Source organism: Macaca fascicularis, chromosome 16 (genome assembly GCF_037993035.2).
Source record: "Macaca fascicularis isolate 582-1 chromosome 16, T2T-MFA8v1.1".
Lineage (NCBI taxonomy): Eukaryota > Metazoa > Chordata > Mammalia > Primates > Cercopithecidae > Macaca > Macaca fascicularis.
Genome location: NC_088390.1, coordinates 47564392 through 47589425, shown reverse-complemented (window position 1 = coordinate 47589425; position 25034 = coordinate 47564392). Strand labels below are relative to the sequence as shown.

The 25034-nt window shown below is 41.1% G+C and overlaps 2 protein-coding genes and 1 pseudogene across 5 annotated transcripts in view; 1 reads left to right on the top strand and 2 right to left on the bottom strand.

Moving 5' to 3' along the window:
* The window catches only part of PRR11 (proline rich 11), an 89709-nt gene that overhangs the window by 8999 nt on the left and 55676 nt on the right, over positions 1–25034 (top strand). The window lies entirely within an intron of this gene.
* SKA2 (spindle and kinetochore associated complex subunit 2) overlaps positions 1–25034 on the bottom strand; it is a 42290-nt gene that overhangs the window by 5963 nt on the left and 11293 nt on the right. The window contains exons 2-3 of one of the 3 annotated variants that reach the window (XM_015437796.3): positions 11105–11191; positions 2985–3181 (exon numbers count right to left, since the gene is read on the bottom strand). In XM_015437796.3, coding sequence (XP_015293282.1) covers positions 2985–3181; positions 11105–11191 — 284 coding nt within the window. The remainder of the gene's footprint in view (positions 1–2984; positions 3182–11104; positions 11192–25034) is intronic. The other 2 variants (XM_045376072.2, XM_074019150.1) reach the window with 2 other exon arrangements.
* Positions 9116–9279, bottom strand: LOC123569666 (U2 spliceosomal RNA; annotated as a pseudogene).

Genomic DNA, 25034 nt, shown 5'->3' with positions numbered 1-25034 from the left:
GGAGGCCGAAGTTGCTGTGAGCCAAGATCGTGACATTGTACTCCAGCCTGGGCAACAGAGGGAGACTCCATCTCAAAAAACAAAAAATAAATAAATAAATAAATAAATAAACCTCAGTGTTTTTTCTCTTTTTTTCTTCGTCAGTCTTAATATCCCCTAAGAAAGACTACAAAATTAGTATGGTATTTCCTTTCTCCTACCTCCTTTTCTGTTCTGTATTTATTATTTAGTATTATCAGTTCAAGTGTTCTTTTTGAATATTATAAATTCAAATATATTTTCTACCCTTCCAAATGAAAAACCACTCATTGATAAAGATTATAGCAAGATAATACCTGAAAAGATATACATTTTGTTATCTATAAACAAAGCACTATTGGTTCCAAGGAGAATTTATCCTTTTCTTGTCCTTCTTGTTCTCCAAATAATTTTAAAGCCCCTTTAAAATAACCTTTTCCTTATTTTAGAAAATTTCAGAGGCCTTAGCTCAATCTGCCTTTGGCTTTTTCTTTCTTTTTTTTTCTTTTTTTTTTTTTTTTGAGAAAGAGTCCCACTCTGTTGCCAGGCTGGAGTGCAGTGGCACGATTTCGGCTCACTGCAACCTCCACCCCCTAGGTTCAAGCAATTCCCCTGTCTCAGCCTCCCGAGTAGCTGGGACCACAGGCATGCAACACCAGGCCTGGCTAATTTTTAGTTATTTTAGTAGAGACGAGGTTTCACCATATCAGCCAGGATGGTCTCGGATCTCCTGGCCTCTTGATCCTCCCGCCTTGGCCTCCCAAAGTGCTGGGATTACAGACGTGAGCCACCACACCCGGCCCCTTTGGCTTTCCTAACTGATTTTGCAGGTTTCTCCCTATGACCTTTTAATATTTGAAATTTATTTACAAATTGTACCTTGCAAGTCCTTTAAACTCTGGGCTCATATAACTGTTTTTGGTTATCAGCTCTACAGATGTCATTCCCATTCACATTTGGATCATAAAAATTTTATCAGTATTATGGTTTATTAAGCCCCCCTTTTAAACATCTCTCAGAAGATTAAGTATCATATCTCTATTCCCTCTGAACTTTCTAATACTATCTCATTTTTATTTTAGTTTATTCAAAAAAAATGTTTTGGACAGTCTCACATCACCCAGGCTGGAATTCAGTGGTGCAATCATAGCTCACTGCAGCCTCAAACTCCTAGAGTCAAAGGATCCTTCTGCCCCAAATAGATGGAACTACCAGCATGCACTCCCATGCCCAGTAATTTTAAAATATTTTTTTCTTTTTTCTTAGTAGAGATAGGGTCTCACTATGTTGTCCAGGCTAGTCTCAAACTCCTGGCCTCAACTGAGCCTCCTGCCTTGACCTCCCAAAGTGCCGAGATTATAGGCATGAGCCACTGTGCCCAGCATACTATCTCATTTTTAAAGTAGTAGGTACAAGACTTACTATAGCCAACATTTCCCAATTTGGTCATCATTGATTCTAAAATATGACCACCTCTTTCAAGTTTTATAACTTTTAAATCATTTCTTCTTATTTGCCATAACGTGATCCAAAGTAAAAGCTCCCTTAGTTTTCAGCCTTTGACATAAGTATTGTTCATTTCAGGTATTTCTTCAACTGAAAACCTTTACAGATAGTCAGATGATTGAAATCTTCCATCACTGGCTGGATATGGTGGCTCACGCCTGTAATCCCAGCACTTTGGGAGGCCGAGGCATGCGGATCACGAGGTCAGGAAATCAAGACCATCCTCGCTAACACGGTGAAACCCTGTGTCTACTAAAACTGCAAAAAATTAGCCGGGCATTGTGGCAGGCACCTGTAATTCCAGCTATTCTGGAGGCTAAGGCAGGAGAATCACTTGAACCCGGTAGGCAGAGGTTGCAGTGAGCCGAGGTCGTGCCATTGCACTCCAGCCTGGGAAACGAGTAAAACTTCATCTCAAAAAAAGAAAAAAAAAAAAAAAAAGAAATCTTCTATCACTATACAACTACTTTTATGTACCAATTTGTAGTCTCAAAAATACACCATCGATTTATTATATCCAGTGGGGGAAATCTGTAGATATTCAAAATACCATTTTCTCTTTGCCCTCTCACCCATGTTTATTCTGTGCTTCAAAAAATTTATGGTTCTATACAGATATGTTGTCATGTACATCTGGAACTATACTTAATCAGCTATTTGTTTCCTAAGAACAAGGTTATGTGCTCTATTGTCAGGCACATATAATGAAGAATGTGTGATCTGAGATGATTTATAAAAGCTTATATACATACTTTTTTTGCATTTAATTTACTAGGATGTAACACAACCCTTACTGTTTTAAATTCCATCTCCCCATTACCTCTATTCCCTGTTTAATTTGCCCTTTCTTCCTCTGCCATTCATCTCCTTGTGATTATAATAGATACATCTTAGGTATCATTTTATCGTTCTAAGCAGATGTTATTCTATTTTTTCCCCTCCATTTGCAATATAAAGTATTCTTGATCAAACTGACCTGGGTAATTAACCTTTCTGATTTACTCTAGCTATAAGCCCATAATTCAAAGTATCTTAAGCCAAAATTTAGTGCAAAGTTGGCAAATAAATATCACATATGCCTTCCTCCTTCCCATGCTCATGGCAGACAGTGCTATTATTCTGCCATGCCCAGACACAGCTCCTTAATACAGCACTCTAACCAACCATTTTCTAGACATCTCATTCTCACTAGTACTTGCAGGAACCAGCTAAGCTGCTAGATTTAGTAAGTATTACCAAGTTTTCTGCCATGGTTACATAATTCAAGACGGCACACTTCTTTATTAACCATGTCAAGTCCAAATGCTTATTTTTGAATAAACAGAAATAAGAGCTATTATACTTCAGGGTATCAGGAAAATCTTTCAATAGTTCAAACTGACTGCTGAGTTTCAAAGTTTAAGTTACAGCAAGTGTATTTTTCAAGGCAACACTCAGAGCTAAATTTATACAAATCTAACCTGTCAATTGAAAGCATTACCTCCAGGTCTGTTTGCTTCTGTAGTTTTTGTATCACATTCATAGTTTTATTCACAGTAGCACATATGCGGCTCTTAGTCTCTTTCTGCTCAACAGCAACTGGTTTAAAGCGGGCATACAAAGTTTGATATCGAGACTTTATTGCTGACAATTCCTTTAAGAGTGTAACTGGATTTTTCTACATCAGGAAAAAAATTAACATGTATTAAATTATGAAAGATTAAGCTTTTTAAGAATTAAAATACTGTATACATACAACACATTCTACCATCCATTTAATTGAACACTGTTGAGTATTTAATTATGCAGCCACATGACATCAGATGGGCGATGGGGAAGCGAGAAAAGTATAAGACCTAGATCCTATTCTCAAGAAATTTATAGCCTAGGTACAGAAATAACCCACCAAAAAAATCAGCACTATTAAACAGCAATTAAGGGTCACCTTAAATATATAACATTTGATGCATAGTTCACAATAATAAATTATATATTTCTAAAATACAATTATATATTTCTAAAATACAATTCTAAATGCTATTCGGAAGGCAATAAAAGGCACTATTTATACTTGTTCTTAAAGAATAAGACAACATGAAACTACTTATAAAACTTTTTTTTTTTTTTTTTGAGACAGAGTCTCACTCTTATTGCCCAGGCTGGAGTGCAGTGGCGCGATCTTGGCTCACTGCAAGTTCGGTCTCCTGAGTTCACGTCATTCTCCTGCCTCAGCCTCTGGAGTAGCTGGGACTACAGGTGCCTGCCACTATGCCCGGCTAATTTTTTTACATTTTTAGTAGAGACGGGGTTTCACCATGTTAGCCAGGATGGTCTTGATTTCCTGACCTCGTGATCCGCATGCCTCGGCCTCCCAAAGTGCTGGGATTACAGGCGTGAGCCACCGCGCCCGGCCAAAATTCGTAAACATACTATCATGGGGATAAAGTATGTATAAATATCAATTTATTTATATATATACAAAATATAAAATTCATGCCAACCCAACTGTATTTATAAACTATATTGGTTTCCCAGATTTATTTTGCAATATAAATTACCACTATTCCATAAAAGACATTTCAATTGGGCCCCTTCTGCCACTTGGTAATTCTTTTCTTTCTTTTAATTTTTTTTTTTTTTTTTTTTTAATAGAAACAGGAATCTCACTCTGTCGCCCAGGCTGGTCTTAAACTCCTGGCCTTAAGCGATCCTTCTGCATCAGTCTCCCAAAGTGCTAGAATTACAGGTGTGAGCCACTGCACCCTGTCAGATTTCTTTTTTTATGATTAGGTAAGATTCATGTATTTTCAGGCCCACCAAGTGACAGCACAATTAATAAAAAGATCTATACCATAACTGTAAATTTTCGCAGGATAGAAAAAATATTCTGAAACTTCCAGGTGATAGGTAAGGGACTGGGGTAGGCTGAGAAGGAAAGCACAGACAAAGGATCAGGAATGAGAATGGCATCTATTTTTCAACAGCAACAATAGAAGCTAGAAAGCCACGAAGTGATGATGTTAAAATTAAGAGAAAATCTCCAATCTAGAATTCTATATTCAACAAAACCATTCATCAAATAAAGGGTTAAAGGGTGCAATAAAGACTTTTTCAAACATTCAGCATCTCAAAAAGTTAACTTTCTGTGTAATCTTCCTTGGGAAGCATCTAAAGGATATACTTCCAGATCAAAGAAATAAACCACCAAAAAGTGAAACATATGATCCAACACAGGAGTAAAACAAAGGGAAATACCAAAATAATGGTGAAGAAATCCCAGAAATGCCAGGCGCGGTGGCTCATGACTATAATCTCAACACTTTGGGAGGTCAAGATGGGTGGATCACATGAGGTTAGGAGTTCGAGACCAGCCTGGCCAACGTGGTGAAACCCCGTCTCTACTAAAAATACAAAAATTAGCCAGGCATTGTGGTGGGCACCTGTAGTCCTTGCTGCTCAGTAGGCTGAGGCAGGAGAATCACTTGAGCCTGGGAGGCAGTGAGCCGAGATGGCGCCATTGCACTCCAGCCTGGGTGACAACAGCGAAACTCCCTCTCAAAAAACAAACAAACAAAAAAAAAGAGGCCGGGAACAGTGGCTCATGCCTGTAATCCTAGCCTAGCACTTTGGGAGGCTGAGGTGGGCGGATTGCCTGAGCTCAAGAGTTCGAGACCAGCCTGGGCAACATGGTGAAATGCCGTCTCTACTAAAATACCAAAACAAATAATAATAATAATAACTAGCCGGGCATGTGGGCGTACGCCTGTAGTCCCAGCTACTCGGGAGGCTGAGGTGGGAGAATTGCTTGAACCCGGGAGGCAGAGGTTGCAGTGATCCGAGATCACGCCACTGCACTCCAGCCTAACCACAGAGTGCGATAATATCTCAAAAAAAAAAAAAAAAAAAAAAAACCACCCAGAAAGACAGCCATGCAAGAAGCCTATAGAGCAGGAGGTCAGATGGGAGCAGGACAGAGACACCAGAAAGGACAGGATGTTTCCATGGGAGAAAATGAAACTAAAGGAACATGTAGTGTGTCTGACAATATTGAGAAGAGTTTTACAGTCATTAGAAATGTCGGAGGCTGAATTAGTGATAAGTATATAGAAAAACTAAGCAGGCTGGGCCTTGGTGGCTCATACTTGTAATTCTAGCACTTTGGGAGGCCAAGGTGGGAGGATCGCTTGACTCCTGACCAGGAGTTCAATATCAGCCTGGGCAACATAGCGTGAAACCTCATCCCTACGAAAAATAATTTAAAGGCCGCCTGCAAGTCCCAGCACTTTGGGAGACCAAGGGGGGCAGATCACTTGAGGTCAGGAGTTCTAGAACAGAATGGCCAACATGGCGAAACCTCATCTCTACTAATACTACAAAAATTAGCCGTGTGTGGTGGCACACGCCTGTAGTCCCCGCTACTCAGGAGGCTGAGGTGGGTGGATCACTTGAGCCTGGGAGGCAGAGGTTGCAGTGAACCAAGATCATGCCACTGCACTCCAGCCTGGGTGACAGAGCAAGACTCCATCTCAAAAAATAATAATAATAATAATTATATATAATTATATATAAATTACATATTATAAATTTATTATATATTTATATAATTTATAAATATAACATATATAATTTATAAATATAACATTTATATAATTATATATTATTATATATTATATGTAATAATAATTATTATTTTTTAAATTAGCTGGGTGTGGTGGCACATGCCTATAGTGCTACTCGGGCGGCTAAGCAGGGAGGATCACTTGGGCCTGGGAGGTAGATACTGCCGTAAGCCATGGTCACAGAGTAGCTGGGACTAAAGGTGTGTGCCACCACACCCAGCTAATTTTTGTATTTTTAGTAGAGATGAAGTTTTGCCATGTTGGCCAGGCTGGTCTAGAACTCCTCACCTCAGGTGATCTGCCTACCTCGGCCTCCCAAAGTGCTGGAATTACAGGCGTGAACCACTTTACCCAAGCTTTAAATTATTTTTTTGTGGAGATGGGGTTTCCCTATGTTGCCCAGGCTGGTCTCAAACTCCTGCTCTCCAGCCTGGGCGACAGAGCAAAACCTTGTCTCAAAAAAAAAAAAAAAAAACTAAGCAAATGGAAGGGAAAAAAGAAAACAATTATTAGCTCTAGAAAAACAGGTTGTGAAGAAAGGAAAGCAGACATAGTATTCAACAGGGTTTATATAAAAGCAATAGTTATAGAAATTGTGAAGATAGGAATAAATATGAGTAGTAAAGTATTTAAACTTTATCTTCCATAGTACAAAATTCTTCTTTTTTTTTAAGAGTTAGAATCAGCTCGGTGTGATGGCTCATGCCTCTAATCTGAGCACTTTGGGAGGCCCAGGCGGGTGGATCATGAGGTCAGGAGTTCGAAACCAGCCTGGCCAACATGGTGAAACCCTGTCTCTACTAAAAATACAAAAATTAGCTGGGCAGGGTGGCACGTGCCTGTAATCCCAGCTACTCAGGAGGCTGAGGCAGGAGAATCGCTTGAACCCGGGAGGCAGAGGTTGCAGTGAGCCAAGATCATGTTCACTGCACTCCAGCCTGGGCGACAGAGCAAGACTCTGTCTTGGAAAAAAATTTTAAAAAAGAGTTAGAATCTCACTGTCACCTAGGCTGGAGTGCAGTGGTGCAATCATAGCTCACTTGAACTGCTGGGCTCAAGTGATCCTCCCACCTCAGCCTCCCAAGTAGCTGGGACTACAAGTGTGAGCTACTACAACAGGGCTATAGTAGGAGATTATTATTAGTGATAACAGCTAACATATAGCACTTACTCTGGACTAAACAGTTATATATGTTAACTAATTCTCTTTCAACCTCTGAGGTAGGTAGTAATATTTCCATTTTACAGATGAGGAAATTAAAGTACAGAAAGGTTGACTGACTTGGCTAAAATCACAATGCTAGTAAGAGGCAAAGCCAGGATGTGAAGTATAACAGTTCGTATCCAGGAAATTAGTAGATGTTTCAGATGAGGAAAAATTAAAATGCAGTACAAGCAAACTATTTAGAAATATAAAGGAAATACCATAAGACACTGAGATGAAGTGGTATCCTCCAAGGTGGGAATGTGAAGCATTATTCTTTGTAATTATAAGCTTTATATTTCTGTAACTCTTCAAATATATTCAAGAATTAATTTGACAAAAATAAAAGTTTAGGCCAGGGGTGATGACTCACACCTATAATCCCAACACTTTGGGAGGCTGAGACAGGAGGATCACTTGAGCCCAGGCGAGACCAGCCTAGTAAACATGGCAAAACCCCATCCCTACTAAAATGCAAAAAATTAGAACCAGGTGTGTTGGCACACACCTGTATTCCCACCTACTCAGGAGACTGAGGTGGGAGGATCACCTGAGCCCAGGAGGTTGAGGCTGCAGTCAGCCGTGATCATGCCACTGCACTCCAGTCTGGGCAACAGAGTGAGACTTTATCTGGGGGGGGGAAAAAAAAAGTTTAACACTGGGAGGGAAATTGGTAGGAGGGAAGAAATCATCTTCCTCATGAGGTGATAATGAATTACATAACTTAATTATAAATGATCTTTAGGTAACTGGAATGTAGCTCAGTAGTAAAATATGCAGAGATCTGTACATATTAATATAACTCAGGAGAATGATGAGTTCCCCAAATACAGATTCATACAGGAAAAAATAAAAGTGGCAAGAACTAATCCTTGAGGATCTCACAAAACTAGGAAAGGAAAGCATATGCTTGATAAATCAAGCATAAGAAATAAATGGCCATAGAGCTAAAAGAGGACAGGGTAGTCAGGCAGCTACCCATAATACATGTGTTTATGACATCAGCTAAATCAATAAGACTGACATGGCAGTGAGTAATTCAGGACAACATGATTTGCATTTATGGCCTGTTTATGACAGGTTAGGACTGTGGTTAGGACTTAGCAACATACCACAAAGGAAAAAACTGTTGTGCACATAGCCTGTTTTATTTGAGTAACTGGCTCTTGGGAACCACTACATCCTTTTTTTTTTTTTTTTTTTTTTTTTTTTTTTGAGATGGAGTTTTGCTCTTGTTGCCCAGGCTGGAGTGCAATGGCGGGATCTCAGCTCACCGCAACCTTTGCTTCCCAGGTTCAAGCAATTCTCTTGCCTCAGCCTCCCGAGTAGCTGGGATTACAGGCATATGTGCCACCACGCCCGGCTAATTTTGTATTTTTTTTTTTTTTTTTTTTTTTTTTAGTAAAGATGGGGTTTCTCCATGTTGGTCAGGCTGGTCTTGAACTCCTGACCTCAGGTCATCCACCTGCCTTGGCCTCCCAAAGTGCTGGGATTACAGGTATGAGCCACCGTGCCTGGCCAGGAGCCTCTATATTCTTTTATTCGTGTTTGTAAACTGTAGTGTTCATAAACTTTTATTAGTGTTTGCTGCACTTTAGTTAATTTTGTGCCTATAATACTTCCAATTTAGGGTTTTACTTATCATAAGTGGATGATAAAAGGTTACAAGAATGGTTGGACAAGGTGGCTCACACCTGTAATCTCAACACTTTTTTTTTTAGCTGGGTGTGGTGGTATGTGCCTATAGTTCCACGTGGCAGACTGAGGTGGGAGGATTGCTTGAACCCAGGAAGTCAAGGCTGAAGTGAGCTGAGATTTTGTCACTGCACTCCAGCCTGGTGACAGAGTGAGACCCTGTCTTAAAAACACACACATACACACACACATACAGAGTCTTTAAACTGATAAGAACAGATACTACACTTGATCTTAGCCAAAAGGCTGAGAAGCAATGTCACACCAATCTTTAAGACAAAAGAAAGAAAGGAAGGAAGGGGAGGCAGGGGGAGGAAAGGAAAGGAACAAAGGAATGGAAGGGAAGGGAGGAAAGAAAGGAAGAAAAGGAAGGAAGGGGCCAGGTGTGGTGGCTCACGACTGTAATCCCAGCATTTTAGGAGGCTGAGGCAGGTGGATCACTTGAGGTCAGGAGTTCGAGACCAGCCTAACATGGTGAAACCCCATCTCTACTAAAAAATACAAAAATTAGCCAAGCATGGTGGCCTGAGCCTGTAATCCCAGCTACTTGGGAGGCTGAGGAGGGAGAATCCCTTGAACCTGGGAGGCCGAGGCTGCAGTGACCCAAGATCGTACCACTGAACTCCAGCCTGGGCAACAGAAGGAAGGAAAAGGAAGGGAAGAGAGGAAAGGGAGGGAGAAGAAGGACGGGAGGAAGGAAAAGAGGGAGGGAGGGAAGGAAGGAAGGAAGGAGAGAAAGAGGGAAGGAGGGAAGGAAGGAAGGAAAGGAGGAAGGGAGGAAAAGAGGGTAAGGGGAAGGGAAGGAAGAGAGAAAGAGAGGGAGGGAGGGAGGGAGGAAGAGAGAGAAAGGGAGGGGGAGAGAGAAAGAAAAAGAAAAGAAAAGGAAGAAAAAAGAGAAAGAGAGAGAAAAGAATAGGGAGCTAGAACAGTACAAACTACACTCCCATAGAATTCTAGCATTCCATGAAATAAACAGTAAAAACTAAACATTCATGAAATTTTCCCAATTTTGTATAAAATGTTAGTTTAACTTGTACTTCTACCCAATCCAAAAAAATTTTTTTAATTTTATGGAATTTTTTTAAACTGTAAAACGCAATATTTCTCGTCTGCTGGCAAGTGCTATCAAAGACAAATATTGGTTGGGCGTGGTGGCTCATGTCTGTAATCCCCACACTTTGAGAGGCTGAGGTAGGCGGATCACTTGAGGTCAGGAGTTCGAGACCAGCCTGGCCAACATGGTAAAACCCCGTCTCTACTAAAGATACCAAAAAAAAAAAAAAAAAAAAATTAGCCAAGCATTGTGGCGCACACCTGTAATCCCAGCTACTTGGGAGACTGAGGCAAGAGAATCGCTTGAACCCAGGAAGTGGAGGTTGTGGTGAGCTGAGATTGCACCACTGCACTTCCAGCCTGGGTGACAGAGTGATCCGTCTCAAAAAAAAAAAAAAAAAGATAATAAGCCTCATACCTGGGCTTTGGGGGAAAAAAAGATACACATTATTAAATTAGTGATTTTAGTGTTAATGTTAACAGATGATGCTTGGATATTACTTGCTTTCACCCCCATGGACATATATGTATACGATTTTATGACATAAAGCAGAGTTAATGTTTCTAATCAACCTAAACTTAGAATAATTAAATACATAGCTTTATGTGGAAATCACTATTCATAAAATACAACTAAAAAATCTAATAGTGTATCATTACCTTCCTCAGAGAATATGCTGAATGCCAGGACTTCTCCCCTCAAACTTACTAAAGAACAACTGCCCTAGAGGTACCTATATTCTCTCTTGGAATTTCAGGGGCTGCCACAGTGGCTTGTACCTCTGAACTCAATGATTATTTTTTAAAGGTTAGGGGGAAAAAAGTAGCCACAAATTTCATGGACTATTGATACTATTTCTCCAGTATGCTATAACCAAGTTTCCAACACAATGACAAGATTTTAAGATTCTATAAACTTAGTAATATAATTCTTATGATCTATTACTATTAGGAATGCTATGAGAAAATTCTAAAGTATTCAGTTAAGGCTTTTTTTTTTTTTTTTAAGCTTATTTATTTCGGAGATTACCTCGCTTGCTGAATCAGGATGATTAGTCTTGATTTCATATTCCAACCTGTATTGAATGTAATCCAGATCAGACTCAGCTTTCTGGAACTAAAGATCACCACAAATCATTATTGTATAAACCAAAAGAGTAATAGTAAACATGATACTTTATTTTTTCTCTTTACATTTGTTAGTATTTCAATAAGTGATACATACTCATTTGAAAATGTAGAAATAAAAAGTATATAAAATATCCATTATCCATAATAACTATGCTCTATTAAAAATTTAAAAAGTAGTTAACATTTTAAAGTCATTTCTGTATGCCTCTGTCTTACATTTTGAGCCAAAATCAAGATACTGAGTAGTCACTGTCAGATATTAATACAAAAAACTAATAAACTAATATAAAAAAGTTTTTTATAATTAATATAAAAAACTTCAAGAATTTCCTAGGGTCACTGATACTCTCATCAGTTAGGCAGTGTTTTTCTGCCTCTGGCAGAAAATACAGTTTCAAGTTAAAACACAGAACAAATTTATTTCAGGAATACTCATATTGTTACCTTTATTTGCAATCCCATTGATCAAAGAGCTACAGCTATGTGCCACGAAAATTAAGAGGGCTTAAAAAGTCACAAATTTCACAAGAAAAGCTACATACGATATAGGAGTAATAGTCTGAATAACCCCAATTTACTGAACCTGGGTGCCAGCATGGGAACTTGATCTGTAGTAAACCTCCAAGGAAGAAAAAAGGGGAGAACTACCACCCTGAGGCCATTATGGATATAGGATGCCTGAATTTAAGTGAAAAGTTACATTTAAAAATATCAATATCTGCCGGGCACAGTGGTTCATTCCTGTAATCCCAGCACTTTGGGAGGCCAAGGCAGGTGGATCACCTGAGGTCAGGAGTTTGAGACCAGCCTGGCTGACATGGCGAAACCTCGTCTCTACTAAAAATACAAAAATTAGCTGTGCGTGGTGGCAGGAGCCTGTAATCCCAGTTACTCGGGGGACTGAGGCAGGAGAATTGCTTGAACCCTGGAGGTGGAGGCTACAGTGAGCCAAGATTGTGACACTGCACTCCAGCCTGGGCGACAAGCGTGAAACTCCGTCTCCATAAAAAAAAAATAATATTAAGTATTTGGGGCCAGGCATGGTGGCTCATCCCTGTAATCCCAGCACTTGGGCAGCTGAGGCGGGCAGGTCACTTGAGCCCAGGAGTTCAAGGCTAGCCTGGTCAACATGGCAAAAACCCATCTCTACTAAAAATACTAAAATTAGCTGGGCATAGTGGCATGTGCCTGTGGTCCCAGCTATTTGGGTAGAGCTGAGGCACTAGAATCGGTTGAACTGAGCAGGCGGAAGTTGCAGTGAGCCAAGATCGGCCACTGCACTCCTGCCTGGGTGACAGAGCAAGACTCTATCTCATAAATAAGTAAATAAATAGACATCAATATTTGGAATACCATGCTGTTATTGAATATGATGGTATACAAAAAATACTTAAGGGGGAGCTTTCACATTTTGCTCTATTTCTGTAGGATTTGTAATGAAAATGATGGTATACAACAAAATACTTACGGGGGGGCTTTCACATTTTATTCTTTCTGTAGTATTTGTAATGAACAGCTATTTAACCTTTTAAAAGGCCATCAGTTTTTAAAATGATAATATATAGACAGATTTGACATGACACTATATTTATGACTTGTTAAATACAAAAACAGCCTTAAGTATGTTATGGCCTCTTTTTGTAAAAGAGGTGTATACATATAGAAAGTTGAGACAGATACGTGACAGTGTTAAAAAGAAGTTTCTTTTTCTTTTTTATGAGACAGGGTTTGCTCTGTAGCCCAGGCTGAAGTATTGTGGCACCATCAGAGCTCACTGCAGTCTCAAACTCCTGGGCTCATGGGATCCTAGCCCTTCCGAGTGCACCTGGGACTACAGGCACATGCCATGGCACCCGGCTAATTTTTGATTTTTTGTAGAGACAGGATCTCATTATGTTGCCCATGCTGGGCTCAAGCAGTCCTCCTGCCTCAGCCTCCCAAAGTGCTGGGATTGCAGGTGTGAGCCACCGTGTCCAGCCTAAAAGTAGTTTATTTCTGCAAGTGGTATAATCAATGAATTATTCGTAACTTCTTGAAATTCAGCATCTTTTACAGGACCTTAAAGCATATACTGCCTTGAGTTTATCAGGGATATAACCATGGTCCTTAGAGTTTACTACAGAAAGGAAAACATGATTTCCACAGGCATGGTCTCCTATTTCTAGCCCAAAACATAGGAGGCTGTTTGCTGGGAGGGTGCTACTCTTATTATGAACTTTATTACTGAACTAAAGATTGATTCTCGAAATTGTGAAGCCTAAGTGGAAGGAGAAAAACTGTTAAAAGCAGTTCTCAGGTCTAACAAGAAATGATGTACAGTTATTTTTAGTATATAAAAGGTTCTATTAGGGGCCGGGTGCGGTGGCTCATGCCTGTAATCCCAGCACTTTGGGAGGCCGAGGCGGGCAGATCACGAGGTCAGGAGATCGAGACCATCCTGGCTAACATGGTGAAACCCTGTCTCTACTAAAAATACAAAATAATTAGCCGGGTGTGGTGGCAGGCGCCTGTAGTCCCAGCTACTCAGGAGGCTGAGGCAGGAGAAAGGCATGAATCCGGGAGACAGAGCTTGCAGTGAGCCGAGATCACACCACTGCACTCCAGCCTCGGTGACAGAGCAAGACTCTGTCTAAAAAAAAAAAAAAAAGGTTCTATTAAGACCTTACTTTCAAATGTAGAGTAAGACAAAATGGCTGTCAGAAATTCAAATGCTTCTAAGGTCAGAAGCTGTTATCACTGAACAGAATTTCAGAAATAAACTAGTTTCCATCACTAATAATTTCTCTTATCATTGACCTAAATTGGAATGGAAAACTCTGTAATGACCAAAATTCTATCTTTATAGCAAAAACTTGGGGGGGAGGGTACAGATAAAAGAGAAAGTTTTTGTTTTTAAACATATTTTCCACGTCAATATCTGATTTCTATCTCTAACATCAGGGAGTCGTTCTAAGCCAGAAAAATTAATGTTGGGTACATAATTACAAAGTGGGTTTAAAATGATTTCCAAAAAGTGGAAGCTTTTCATTTATCCTATATATTTGTCAGATGAGATGCCATGATTAAATTAATCAATAATTACCCCTCCTTAAAAATACTAATGTTTGTGTTTGTGTATGTATTAAGAAATTCCTATTAGCATAATTTCTCTTACTAAGACATACTTAGGGATTATCTTTTCCTATAAATAAGAAAAGTACACTAACCCATCAAACATGTGGATGGAGAGAATGAGGAGACACCAGGAGCCAGAGCAAATCAAAGTTAACAAAGACTGTGAGCACTCAAGACCTGATTTTCTTGTTTGTCTTAATTACTAAACAGACTACAATTCCATAGCTTTTTTCAATGAGTTATATAACATTCTTAAGCACAACTTTAAATACGAGTCTTTAAAGCTTGTTTTAGTCATTTAGTTTACCATAAATTATGGAATTTGTGGCTCCAGAGATTCCTAAGACAATCTCTATTCTAGGAACCCTTAACATGTTTATGAAACAAATTATTAAGCTTACATATTTTTTAACTTGATATTTTAGTTGTGCTTGAAGTTTAGCATAATCTCATGTAGTTCCTTGAACAGTAAATTTCCTTTTTTTATTTTTATTTTTTTTTGAGAAGAGTTTTGCTCTGTCGCCCAGGCTGGAGTGCAGTGGCACAGTCTTGGCTCACTACAACCTCTGCGTCCAGGGTTTAAGCAATTCTCCCTCAGCCTCCTGAGAGCTGGGACCACAGGCCTAAATTGTCCTAAATTTGGCAAGTAAGACCTCCAAGGTCTGAAAGATCTTTACAATAATCTAACATATATGTCACAAAACATGATGAGTTTGGGGGACACAAAACTCCAAAATGTAGACTATATTCATATATATAAATATTATATATATATTTTTTTCATTTATTTATTTTTTTGAGACAAGGTCTCGCTCTGTCACACATGCTGGAGTACAGTGGCAACATCTCGGCTCACTACAGCCCCAACCTCCCAGGCTGAAGAGATCTTCCCACCTCAGCCTCCCAAGTAGCTGGGACTATAGGCACATGCCACTACGCCCAGCTGATTTTTGTATTTTTAGTAGAGACAGGGTTTCACCATATTGGCCAGACTGGTCTCTAACTCCTGACCTCAGGCGAGCGGCCTGCCTCAGCCTCCCAAAGTTCTGGGATTACAGGTGTGAGTCACCGGCCCGGCATCTTTTTAAGAGAGGTTTCTGCTCTGGTTTCCTGTAATGCCTAGGGGCCCAAAATGTGTTAATCATCAAATGGTACCAAAAAGAGGCGGTTTCTACTTTTAAATAACTTCTATTTTAGGAAGATACCAAAGAGTACCCTTCTAATCAATGGTATGATGAAATCAACTAAACTGTCATTTTTTATTTTATTTTATTTTTTTTTTTTTTTTGAGAGAGTCTCTGTCTTCTGTCATCCAGGCTATAGTATAGTGGTGCGATCACTGCAACCTCCACCTTCCAGGTTCAGGCAATTCTCCTGCCTCAGCCTCTGAGTAGCTGGGATTACAGGCACCTGCCACCACACCCAGCTAATTTTTACTCATTTTCGTAAAATGGGGTTTCACCATGTTGCCCAGGCTGGTCTCAAACTCTTGACCTCGAGTGATCTGCCATCCTTGGCCTCCCAAAGTGCTGGGATTTAGGCGCGGGCCATTGCCCCCAGCCTAAACTGTCAAGATTTTTTGCAAGACAATTATTAAACATAGCCATCATTACAAATTAAATTATATAAATTAGCCAGGCAAGGTGGCTGAAAAAATATTTTCCACGGTGCCCGGCCTGAAAAAATATTTTTTTAAATTACATTTTTTAAAAATATAAAATAATTTTTAAAATATTTTTTAAAATTTTATCTTGTGTATTTATTTATGTTTAAAAAATATTTTTGAGATGGAGTCTTGCTGTCCCCCAGGCTGGAGTGCAGTGGTGTGATCTCAGCTCACTGCAAGCTCTGCCTCCCAGGTTCACACCATTCTCCTGCTTCAGCCTCCCGAATAGCTGGGACTACAGGCGCCAGCCACCACGCCAGCTAATTTTTTGTATTTTTAGTAGAGATGGGGTTTCACCGTGTTAGCCAGGATGGTCTCGATCTCCTGACCTTGTGATCCGCCTTGGCTTCCCAAAGTGCGGGCAATACAGGCGTGAGCCACCACGCTCAGCCTAAAAAAATACATTTTTTAAAAATATAAAATAATTTTTTAAATATTTTTTAAAAAGACAAGAAAAACAGCTTGTGCTAGGTTTGATGTGTACCTGTAGTCCCAGTTACTGAAAAAGCTGAAGCAGGAGGATTGCTTGAGCCCAGGAGTTCAAGGCTGCAGTGTGTTATAATCTCTTCTGTAAATAGTCACTGTACAACAGCCTGGGCAATATAGTGAGACCCCATCTCCAAAATGAAGGGAGGAAGGAAGAAAAGAAAAACAGCTTGTGGGTAGAATGTTATCCTCTGTGGAAAATTGTAGAGAATATCTTGTAATAATACACAGGGACAGTACTGACTTATTATTATTATTTTTTAGACCGAATTTCACTCTTGTCTCCCCGGCTGGAGTGCAATGGCACGATCTCGGGGCTCACTGCAACCTCCAACTCCCAGGTTCAAGTGATTCTCCTGCCTCAGCCTTCCAGGTAGCTGGAATTACAGGCGCCTGCTACCACGCCCAGCTCATTTTTTGTATTTTTAGTAGAGACAGGGTTTCGCCATGTTGGGCAGGCTGGTCTCGAATTCCTCACCTCAGGTGATCCATCGGCCTCGGCCTCCCAAAGTGCTAGGATTACAGGTGTGAACCACTGCACCTGGCCAGTACTGGCTTATTAGTGAAGTCAGTGGGCTAGGGTGTAAGCAGGGGGCAAAAAAGATGCCAAAGAAATGCTGATAGAAAAATAATCTTTTTTTTTTTCTTTTTTTTTTTTAGACGGAGTCTCTCTCTATTGCCAGGCTGGAGTGCAGTGGCACAATCTTGGCTGACTGCAACCTCTGCTTCCCGGGTTCAAGCGATTCTCATGCCTCACCCTCCCGAGTAGCTGGGACTACAGGCATACGACATACCCAGCTAAGTTTTGTATTTTTAGTAGAGACGGGGTTTCACCATGTTGGCCAGGCTGGTCTTGATCTTCTAACCTTGTGATCCGCCCACCTCAGCCTCCAAAAATGCTGGGATTACAGGTGTGAGCCACCATGCTCAGCCGAAAAATAATCTTAAATGTCTCTGCTCTGAACCCTTCAATTTATAAATGAGGAAATAGCAAAATAACTTGCCTCTAGTTCTATTTCCATTACTGTTTTCTTAATGTAGTTAGACAAAGTTATATATGATATTTAAGCCATTAAGAGTCACACATGTGGAAAAAATGTAAATTCTTTTTTATTTTTCTTTTTGAGACAGGGTCTTGCTTTGTTGCCCAGGTGAGTGCAGTGGCACGATCACAGCTCACTGCAGGCTCAACCTCCTGGACTCAAGAGATTCTCCTGCCTTAGTCTCCTGAGTAGCTGGGACTACAGATGTCCACTACCAAACCCAGCTAATTTTTGTATTTTTTTGTACAGACAAGATCTCGCTATGTTACCCAGGCTGGACTTGAACTCCTGAGCTCAAACGATCCTCCCGCCTTAGCCTCCCAAAGTGCTGGAACTACAGATATAAGCCACCACGCCCATCCAAAAATGTACATTTTTCACCTAAAATTAAAGGTTTTTTTATGTTTTACATTAATATCACTAAAGTTATAAAACTAGTCAACTAAAAATTCCCTCTGAACACAATATGGTAGTATGGTACAGAAAAATAAAAGAATTGGGGTACATGGTAGAAAGTCTAGTCCTAGTATCACTAACCAGCTATGTGGCCCTAGGTTAAGTCCCTCATTTCTTTGGGTCTCTCCTATCAAATGAGTTGGAATCTAAGATCCTTTTCAATACTAAAACTCCGTTATTTCTTTATACTACAAATAAACCCATTTGTAAAAAAGAAAAATGTTACCTTCTTCTAATAAATTAAAAATTTACATTTAAGCCTCAGATTTTAATGTTTATAGTGAAATCTAGTTCCTTGTTTTCTTCCTAAACAAAGATGACTTTTGCTTGTTTCAGCTACATAGTTTCTGCAGCCTGCCCATTGTTCTTCCCAAACACCAAAACCCTATAAGCAATATTGCACTACTCAGAACTATTTACACAGCAGAGACAATATTGATAGGGTTCTAGGATCTGGTGATAAACAGAATTTTTTTTAGTTAGATGGCAGAAATTTACTAAGCAATTATGATAATCTAAAACTCATGAGTGTCTGATTAATAGTGCAAATTGATACTGATAAACATCATTCACAGACCTTTCAGTTATAAATCAGCCTCCTGGAAGCCTTGTAAATCAGTGAGGTTATTGTTTAACTTTTTAGGGACACTGGAATATTTAAAATAAAACTAGTGATTTTTGTAAAGCCAAAGACATTCATATTTCAGAAACCAGTTTTCTCTAACATCAGTAATAAAAATAAAGGGGAAAAGTTTTATACTTATCTGAAAAGTGGTATATAAAATACAAGATTTAGCTGAAAAAAAGTCTATGGAAATCATGAAAGCACCCCAAGGGAAACCAGGTTACATTCTGCCAATTAGATTTCTGATTTTTGCCCCTATTTTGCAATATTTGCATTATAATTATGGTTGAGCATCCATAATCTGAAAATTCAAAATCTGAAATGGTCCAATGAATTTTGGATTTTGGAGCATTTCAGATTTTGGAATTTTGGTTTAGGGATGCTCAATCAGTTGTTTTGTTTGTTTGTTGTTTTTTGAGACAGTGTCTCACTCTGTTGGCTAGGCTGGAGGGCAGGGGTGCAATCTCTGCTCACTGCAACCTCTGCCTTCCAGGCTCAAGGTATTCCTATGCCTCAGCCTCCCAAGTAGCTGGAACTACAGGCACACGACACAACACCTGGCTAATTTTTTGTATTTTTGGTAGAGATGGGGTTTCACCATTTTGCCCAGACTAGTCTTGACCTCCTGAGCTCAAGTGATCTGCCCGCTTTGGCCTCCCGAAGTGCTGGGATTACAGGCATGAGCCACCACACCCAGCCTGTACTAGTTTTTAATATGACCAGTTTAAGGCTTTCAGTAAGTGGCACAAGGTATTCCATATTACTCAACTATTAGGCAGCAAGGAAAAAAGAATATGTTGTGTTTGTCACAATATACTGTGTGGTCCCCAAACAACCCATAGATTATCATTGCCACAGTATGCTCTCCTACAAAGGACCAGTGCCCTTAAAGCTCCCAACATATCCTCTTGTGAGAGACCTTTTCTCAACAGCATTAAATTACATAAAGTGAAAAAAAGTATTTCAGGCTCACCTACGGTGGGCTAGGCATAGAGAGAAGAGTTGGTAGACAGGTGTGTTCTGGACTCACTAAATAGGCTTAGAAATGCATTTTCCAGCTGGGTGCAGTGGCTACGCCTGTAATCCCAGCACTTTGGGAGGCCGAGGTGGGCAGATCATGAGGTCAGGAGATGGAGACCATCCTGGCTAACACAGTGAAACCCCGTCTCTACTTAAAATACAAAAAATTAGCCAGGCGTGGTGGCGGGCGCCTGTAGTCCCAGATACTTGGGAGGCTGAAGCAGGAGAATGGCGTGAACCCGGGAGGCGGAGCTTGCAGTGAGCCAAGATCGCGCCACTGCACTCCAGCCTGTGCGACACAGCAAGACTCCAACTCAAAAAAAAAAAGAAATGCATTTTCCATAGAAACATTTTAAGGGAGAATTAAGCATCTTAATGGAACTAATTAGGCTATAATCAAAAAACCTACTTTTATTTTTATTTTTAATTTTTTTTATTTTTGAGATGAGTTCATGAGCCCAGGCTAGTCTTGAAATCCTGAGCTCACACAATCCGCCCGCCTTGGCCTCCCAAAGTCCTAGGATTACAGGTGTGAGCCACCGCACCCCGCCAGAATCTACTTTTGTACATTATCTTCTCTTAGTGTACATTTAGAATCACCTTTATCTACTCTCCTTTTACTTTGTTCATGGCTTTGGTTTACCATCTTCTGTATTATATTTTAAACACATATTTACATGGTAATGTCACGACATGGTTTCAAACATCTTCCTGGCAAGAAATCTCTTCTTTTTTGTATCCTTAGTTTTTAATATACAGCCTAATGTGCAGTGACAAAAGGGAATAGATGAAAGAACAAGCATTCATTCATTTGAAAGAACAAACCACCTGGGAACCCAACTACTCTTTAAAACACGTTTTAAGGGAAATATTTCAAGTTCCCAGCAAGCAAAGGACCACTTATTTCATGTCTCCACAATCAAAATTGGTTTTTGCCTTTTTCTGCTGGAGAGAGTACTGACTATTACTCATTCTCTCTTCCAAACAGAACAAATGCATGACTATGCTTGTCCAAAACAGATAAGCAGTAATATGCCCTAACACCAGGTCACAGACGTGTTATTTCAAGCAACTGGCAACCAGAGGGGATGAAAGTGGGCAAGGGCTTCAGGTTCATCAGTTCCCAATCTGCAGGCTTTTTTTTTTTTTTTTTTTTTTGAGACGCAGTCTCGCTCTTGTCCCCCAGGCTGGAGTACAATGGTGCGATCTCAGCTCACTGCAACCTCTGCCTCCCTGGTTCAAGCAATTCTCCTGCCTCAGCCTCCTGAATAGCTGGGATTACAGGCACGCACCACCATGCCTGGCTAATTTTTGTATTTTTAGTAGAGATGGGGTTTCATCATGTTGGCCAGGCTGGTCTCGAACTCCTGACCTCAGGTGATCTGCCCGCCTCAGCCTCCCAAAGTGCTGGGATTACAGGTGTGAGCCACTGCTCCTGGCCCAATCTGCAGGTTTTCATGGAACAATTGCTAGGATATATACATGAGCCCCTGCCTCTAAAAGGCTAGTTTTATTTATTTTTTTTATTTACTTACTTATTTGAGACAGACTCGCTCAGTCACCCAGGTTGGAGTGCAGTGGCGCAATCTCGGCTCACTGCAAGCTCCGCCTCCTGGGTTCAAGCCATTCTCCTGCCTCAGCCTCCCAAGTAGCTAGGACTACAGGCACCCGCCACCACAGCCAGCTAATTTTTTTTTTTTTTGTATTTTTTAGTAGAGACGGGTTTCACTGTATTAGCCAGGATGATCTCGATCTCCTGACCTTGTGATCCGCCCACCTTGGCCTCCCAAAGTGCTGGGATTACAGGCGTGAGCCACCGCGCCCGGCCTAAAAGGCTAGTTTTATCAGTCAAAGTAGTCTACTCAACTTTTTTTTTTTCTTTGTAGAGACAGAGTCTCGTTTTGTTGCCCAGGCTGGTCTCGAACTCCTGACTTTAAGTGATCCTCCTGCCTCTGCCTCCCAAACTGCTAGGATTACAGGTGTGAGCCACAGATCCAAGCCTTAAATAATTTATGTAATTCGGCCAGGCATGGTGGCTCATGCCTGTAATCCCAGCACTTGGGGATGCCAAGGCAGGTGGATCACGAGGTCAAGAGATTGAGACTATCCTGGCTAACATGGTGAAACCCCGTTTCTACTAAAAACACAAAAATTGGCTGGGTGTATTACACTGGTGTGTGCCTGTAGTCCCAGTTACTAGGGAGGCTGAGGCAGGAAATGGCTTGAACCCGGGAAGCAGACGTTGCAATGTGCCGAGATCACGCCACTGCATTCCAGCCTGGCAACAGAGTAAGACTCTGTCTCTAAATAAATAAACAAATAGATAAATTCTGTAATTCAAATGACAGCCATGGCTGTGCACAGTGGCTCAGGCCTGTAATCTTAGCACTTTGGGAGGCTGAGGCAGGTAGATCACTTGAGCCCAGGAGTTCAAGACCAGCCTAGACAACATGGTGAAACCTCATCTCTACAAAAAATACAAAAACTAGCCAGTGTCGTGGCATGCACCTATAGTCCCAGCTACGCAGAAGGCTGAAGTAGGAGGATGGCTTGAGCTCGGGAGGTCCAGGCTGGATTGAGTGGTGATCACATCACTGCACTCCAACTGGGGTAACAGAACAAGACCTTGTTTCAAGAAGAAAAAAAAAACAAAAAGAGAGAGCCTAGACATACTTCAAAATTATGGCACATGATACCAAGAAACTCAGTGGCTTAAAAACTGATCATTTATTTTCATGGACCTGCACATTGAACCAGTTCAGGTACTCTAGGCTAGGCTGAATTTGGCGGCTTTGCTTCACACAGCAATTCTGGAGGATGCCTGGTAGGACCTTTGCTACTGGTGTCTCTCACCCTCTTTGAACCCATGAGGTATTCTCATGAAGCTAGAGGAAACATAAGATTAAGCAGAAAGATTCAAGGTCTCTTAAAGGCCCAAGTTCAGAGATGCACACTGTCAATTCTACCCATATGCCGTTGGCTAAAGCACATCAAGAGAAGAAAAATGTGCTCTGCCCACCATGAAATCATGACAAACATGTGGATACAGGCAGAAGTAAAGAAATGGGGTGAATTATTCACTTTACTACAATACTTCTATTTTCTTTGAGAAAAATCAGGTAGTACATGTAAATGACAGGGATGGTGTTATTGCAAGCATATTCAGATAAATTCTTTAGTTTATATATGATTGTTTGTTTTGTTTTGTCTCGTTTTGTTTTGAGATGGCGTTTTGCTCTTGTTGCCCAGGATAGAGTGCAATGATATGATCTCGATTCACCACAACCTCTGCATCCCGGGTTCAAGCGATTCTCCTGCCTCAGCCTCCCAAGTAGCTGGGATTACAGGCATGTGCCACCACACCCAGTTTATTTTGTATTTTTAGTAGAGACGGAGTTTCTCTATCTTGGTCAGGCTGGTCTCGAACTCTCGACCTCAGGTGATCTACCCACCTCAGCCTCCCGAAGTGCTAGGATTACACGCGTTGAGTCTCCATGCCCAGCCTATATATGTTTTTTTTTTTTTTTTTTTTTTTTGAGATGGAGTCTCGCTCTGTTGCCTAGGCTGGAGTGCAGTGGCCGGATCTCAGCTCACTGCAAGCTCCGCCTCCTGGGTTCACGCCATTCTCCTGCCTCAGCCTCCCGAGTAGCTGGGACTACAGGCGCCTGCCACCTCGTCCGGCTAATTTTTTGTATTTTTTAGTAAAGACGGGGTTTCACTGTGTTAGCCAGGATGGTCTCAATCTCCTGACCTCGTGATCCGCCCATCTCGGCCTCCCAAAGTGCTGGGATTACAGGCTTGAGCCACCGCGCCCGGCCTTATATAAGTATTTTTTTTTTAATTTTTGTTTTTTAATATTTTTTTAAAAAGAGACAGGGCTGGGTGCAGTGGCTCATGCCTGTAATACCAGCACTCTGGGAGGCCAAGGTGGGTGGATCACTTGAGGTCAGAAGTTCAAGGCCAGCCTGGCCAATGTGGTGAAATCCCATCTCTACTAAAAATACAAAAATTAGCCAGGCGTGGTGGTGGGCACCTATAATCCCAGCTACTCGGGAGGCTGAGGCAGGAGAATCGCTTGAACTTGCGAGGCGGAGGTTGCAGTGAGCCAAGATTGTGCCACTGCACTCTAGCCTGGGCAACAACAGCGTAACCCCATCTCAAAACAAAAAAAAAAAAGAGAGAGAGACAGTGTCTCACTATGTGGCCCAAGGCTGGTCCTGAACTCCTGGAATCAAACAATCCTCCTGCCTCGGCCTCCCAAAGTGCTAGGATTATAGGTGTGAGCCACTATGCCCAGCCAGGTTTATTTTTAAAAGATGTCTCTCTTATTTATGGCATCTTGTAGTAAATAAATAGAGCAATAACAAGTGTAGCATAATCAATATATAATGGTTTTAATCAAGAGTTGTTAAATTTCCCTGTATTTTATCCAAAACTTCTTTCTTTTTTTTTTTGAGACAGAGTCTCACTCTGTCACCCAGGCTGGAGTACAGTGGTACGATCTCAGCTCACGGCAACCTCCGCCTCCCAGGTTCAAGCAATTCTCCTGCCTCAGTCTCCCAAGTAGCTGAGATTACAGGCCCCTACCACCATACCCGGCTAATTTTCGTTGTTTTTTGTTTTTTTTTATTTGAGTCAGAGTCTTACTCTGCTGTCCACGCTGGAGTGCAAAAGCGCCATCTCAGTTCACTGCAACCTTCGCCTCTGGAGTTCAAGTGATTCTCTTGCCTCAGCCTCTCGAGTAGCTGGGATTACAGACATGCACCACCATGCCCAGCTAATTTTTTTGTATTTTAAGTAGAGACGGGGTTTCACCATGCTGGCCAGGCTGGTCTCGAGCTCCTGACCTCAGGTGATCCGCCCACCTTGGCCTCCAAATGTGCTGGGATTACAGGCATGAGCCACTGCTCCTGGCATAATTTTTGTATTTTTCTCAAACTCCCGACCTCAGGTGATCCTCCCGCCTCGGGCTCCCAAAGTGCTACGATTACAGGCGTGAGTCACCACGCCCAACCCCAAAACTTTAACTGGATGTTTATATGTAAATGTTTTAAATTAAGGAATATAGGTTCATGATAACTATAGAATATGAATTTAAAATGATTAAAAATGTTTAGGAGTGCGGGCACAGTGGCTCATGTCTGTAATCCCAGCACTTTAGGAGGCTGGGGCGGGCAGATCATGATGTCAAGAGATTGAGACCATCCTGGCCAACATCGTGAAACCCCATCTCTACTAAAAATACAAAAATTAGCCAGGCTTGGTGGCACACGCCTGTAGTCCCAGCTACTCGGGAGGCTGAGTCAGGACAATCGCTTGAACCTCAGAGGCCAAGGTTGCAGTAAGCCAAGATCGCGCCACTGCACTCCAGCCTGATGACAGAGCGAGACTCCCTCTTAAGGGAAAAAAATGTTTAAGA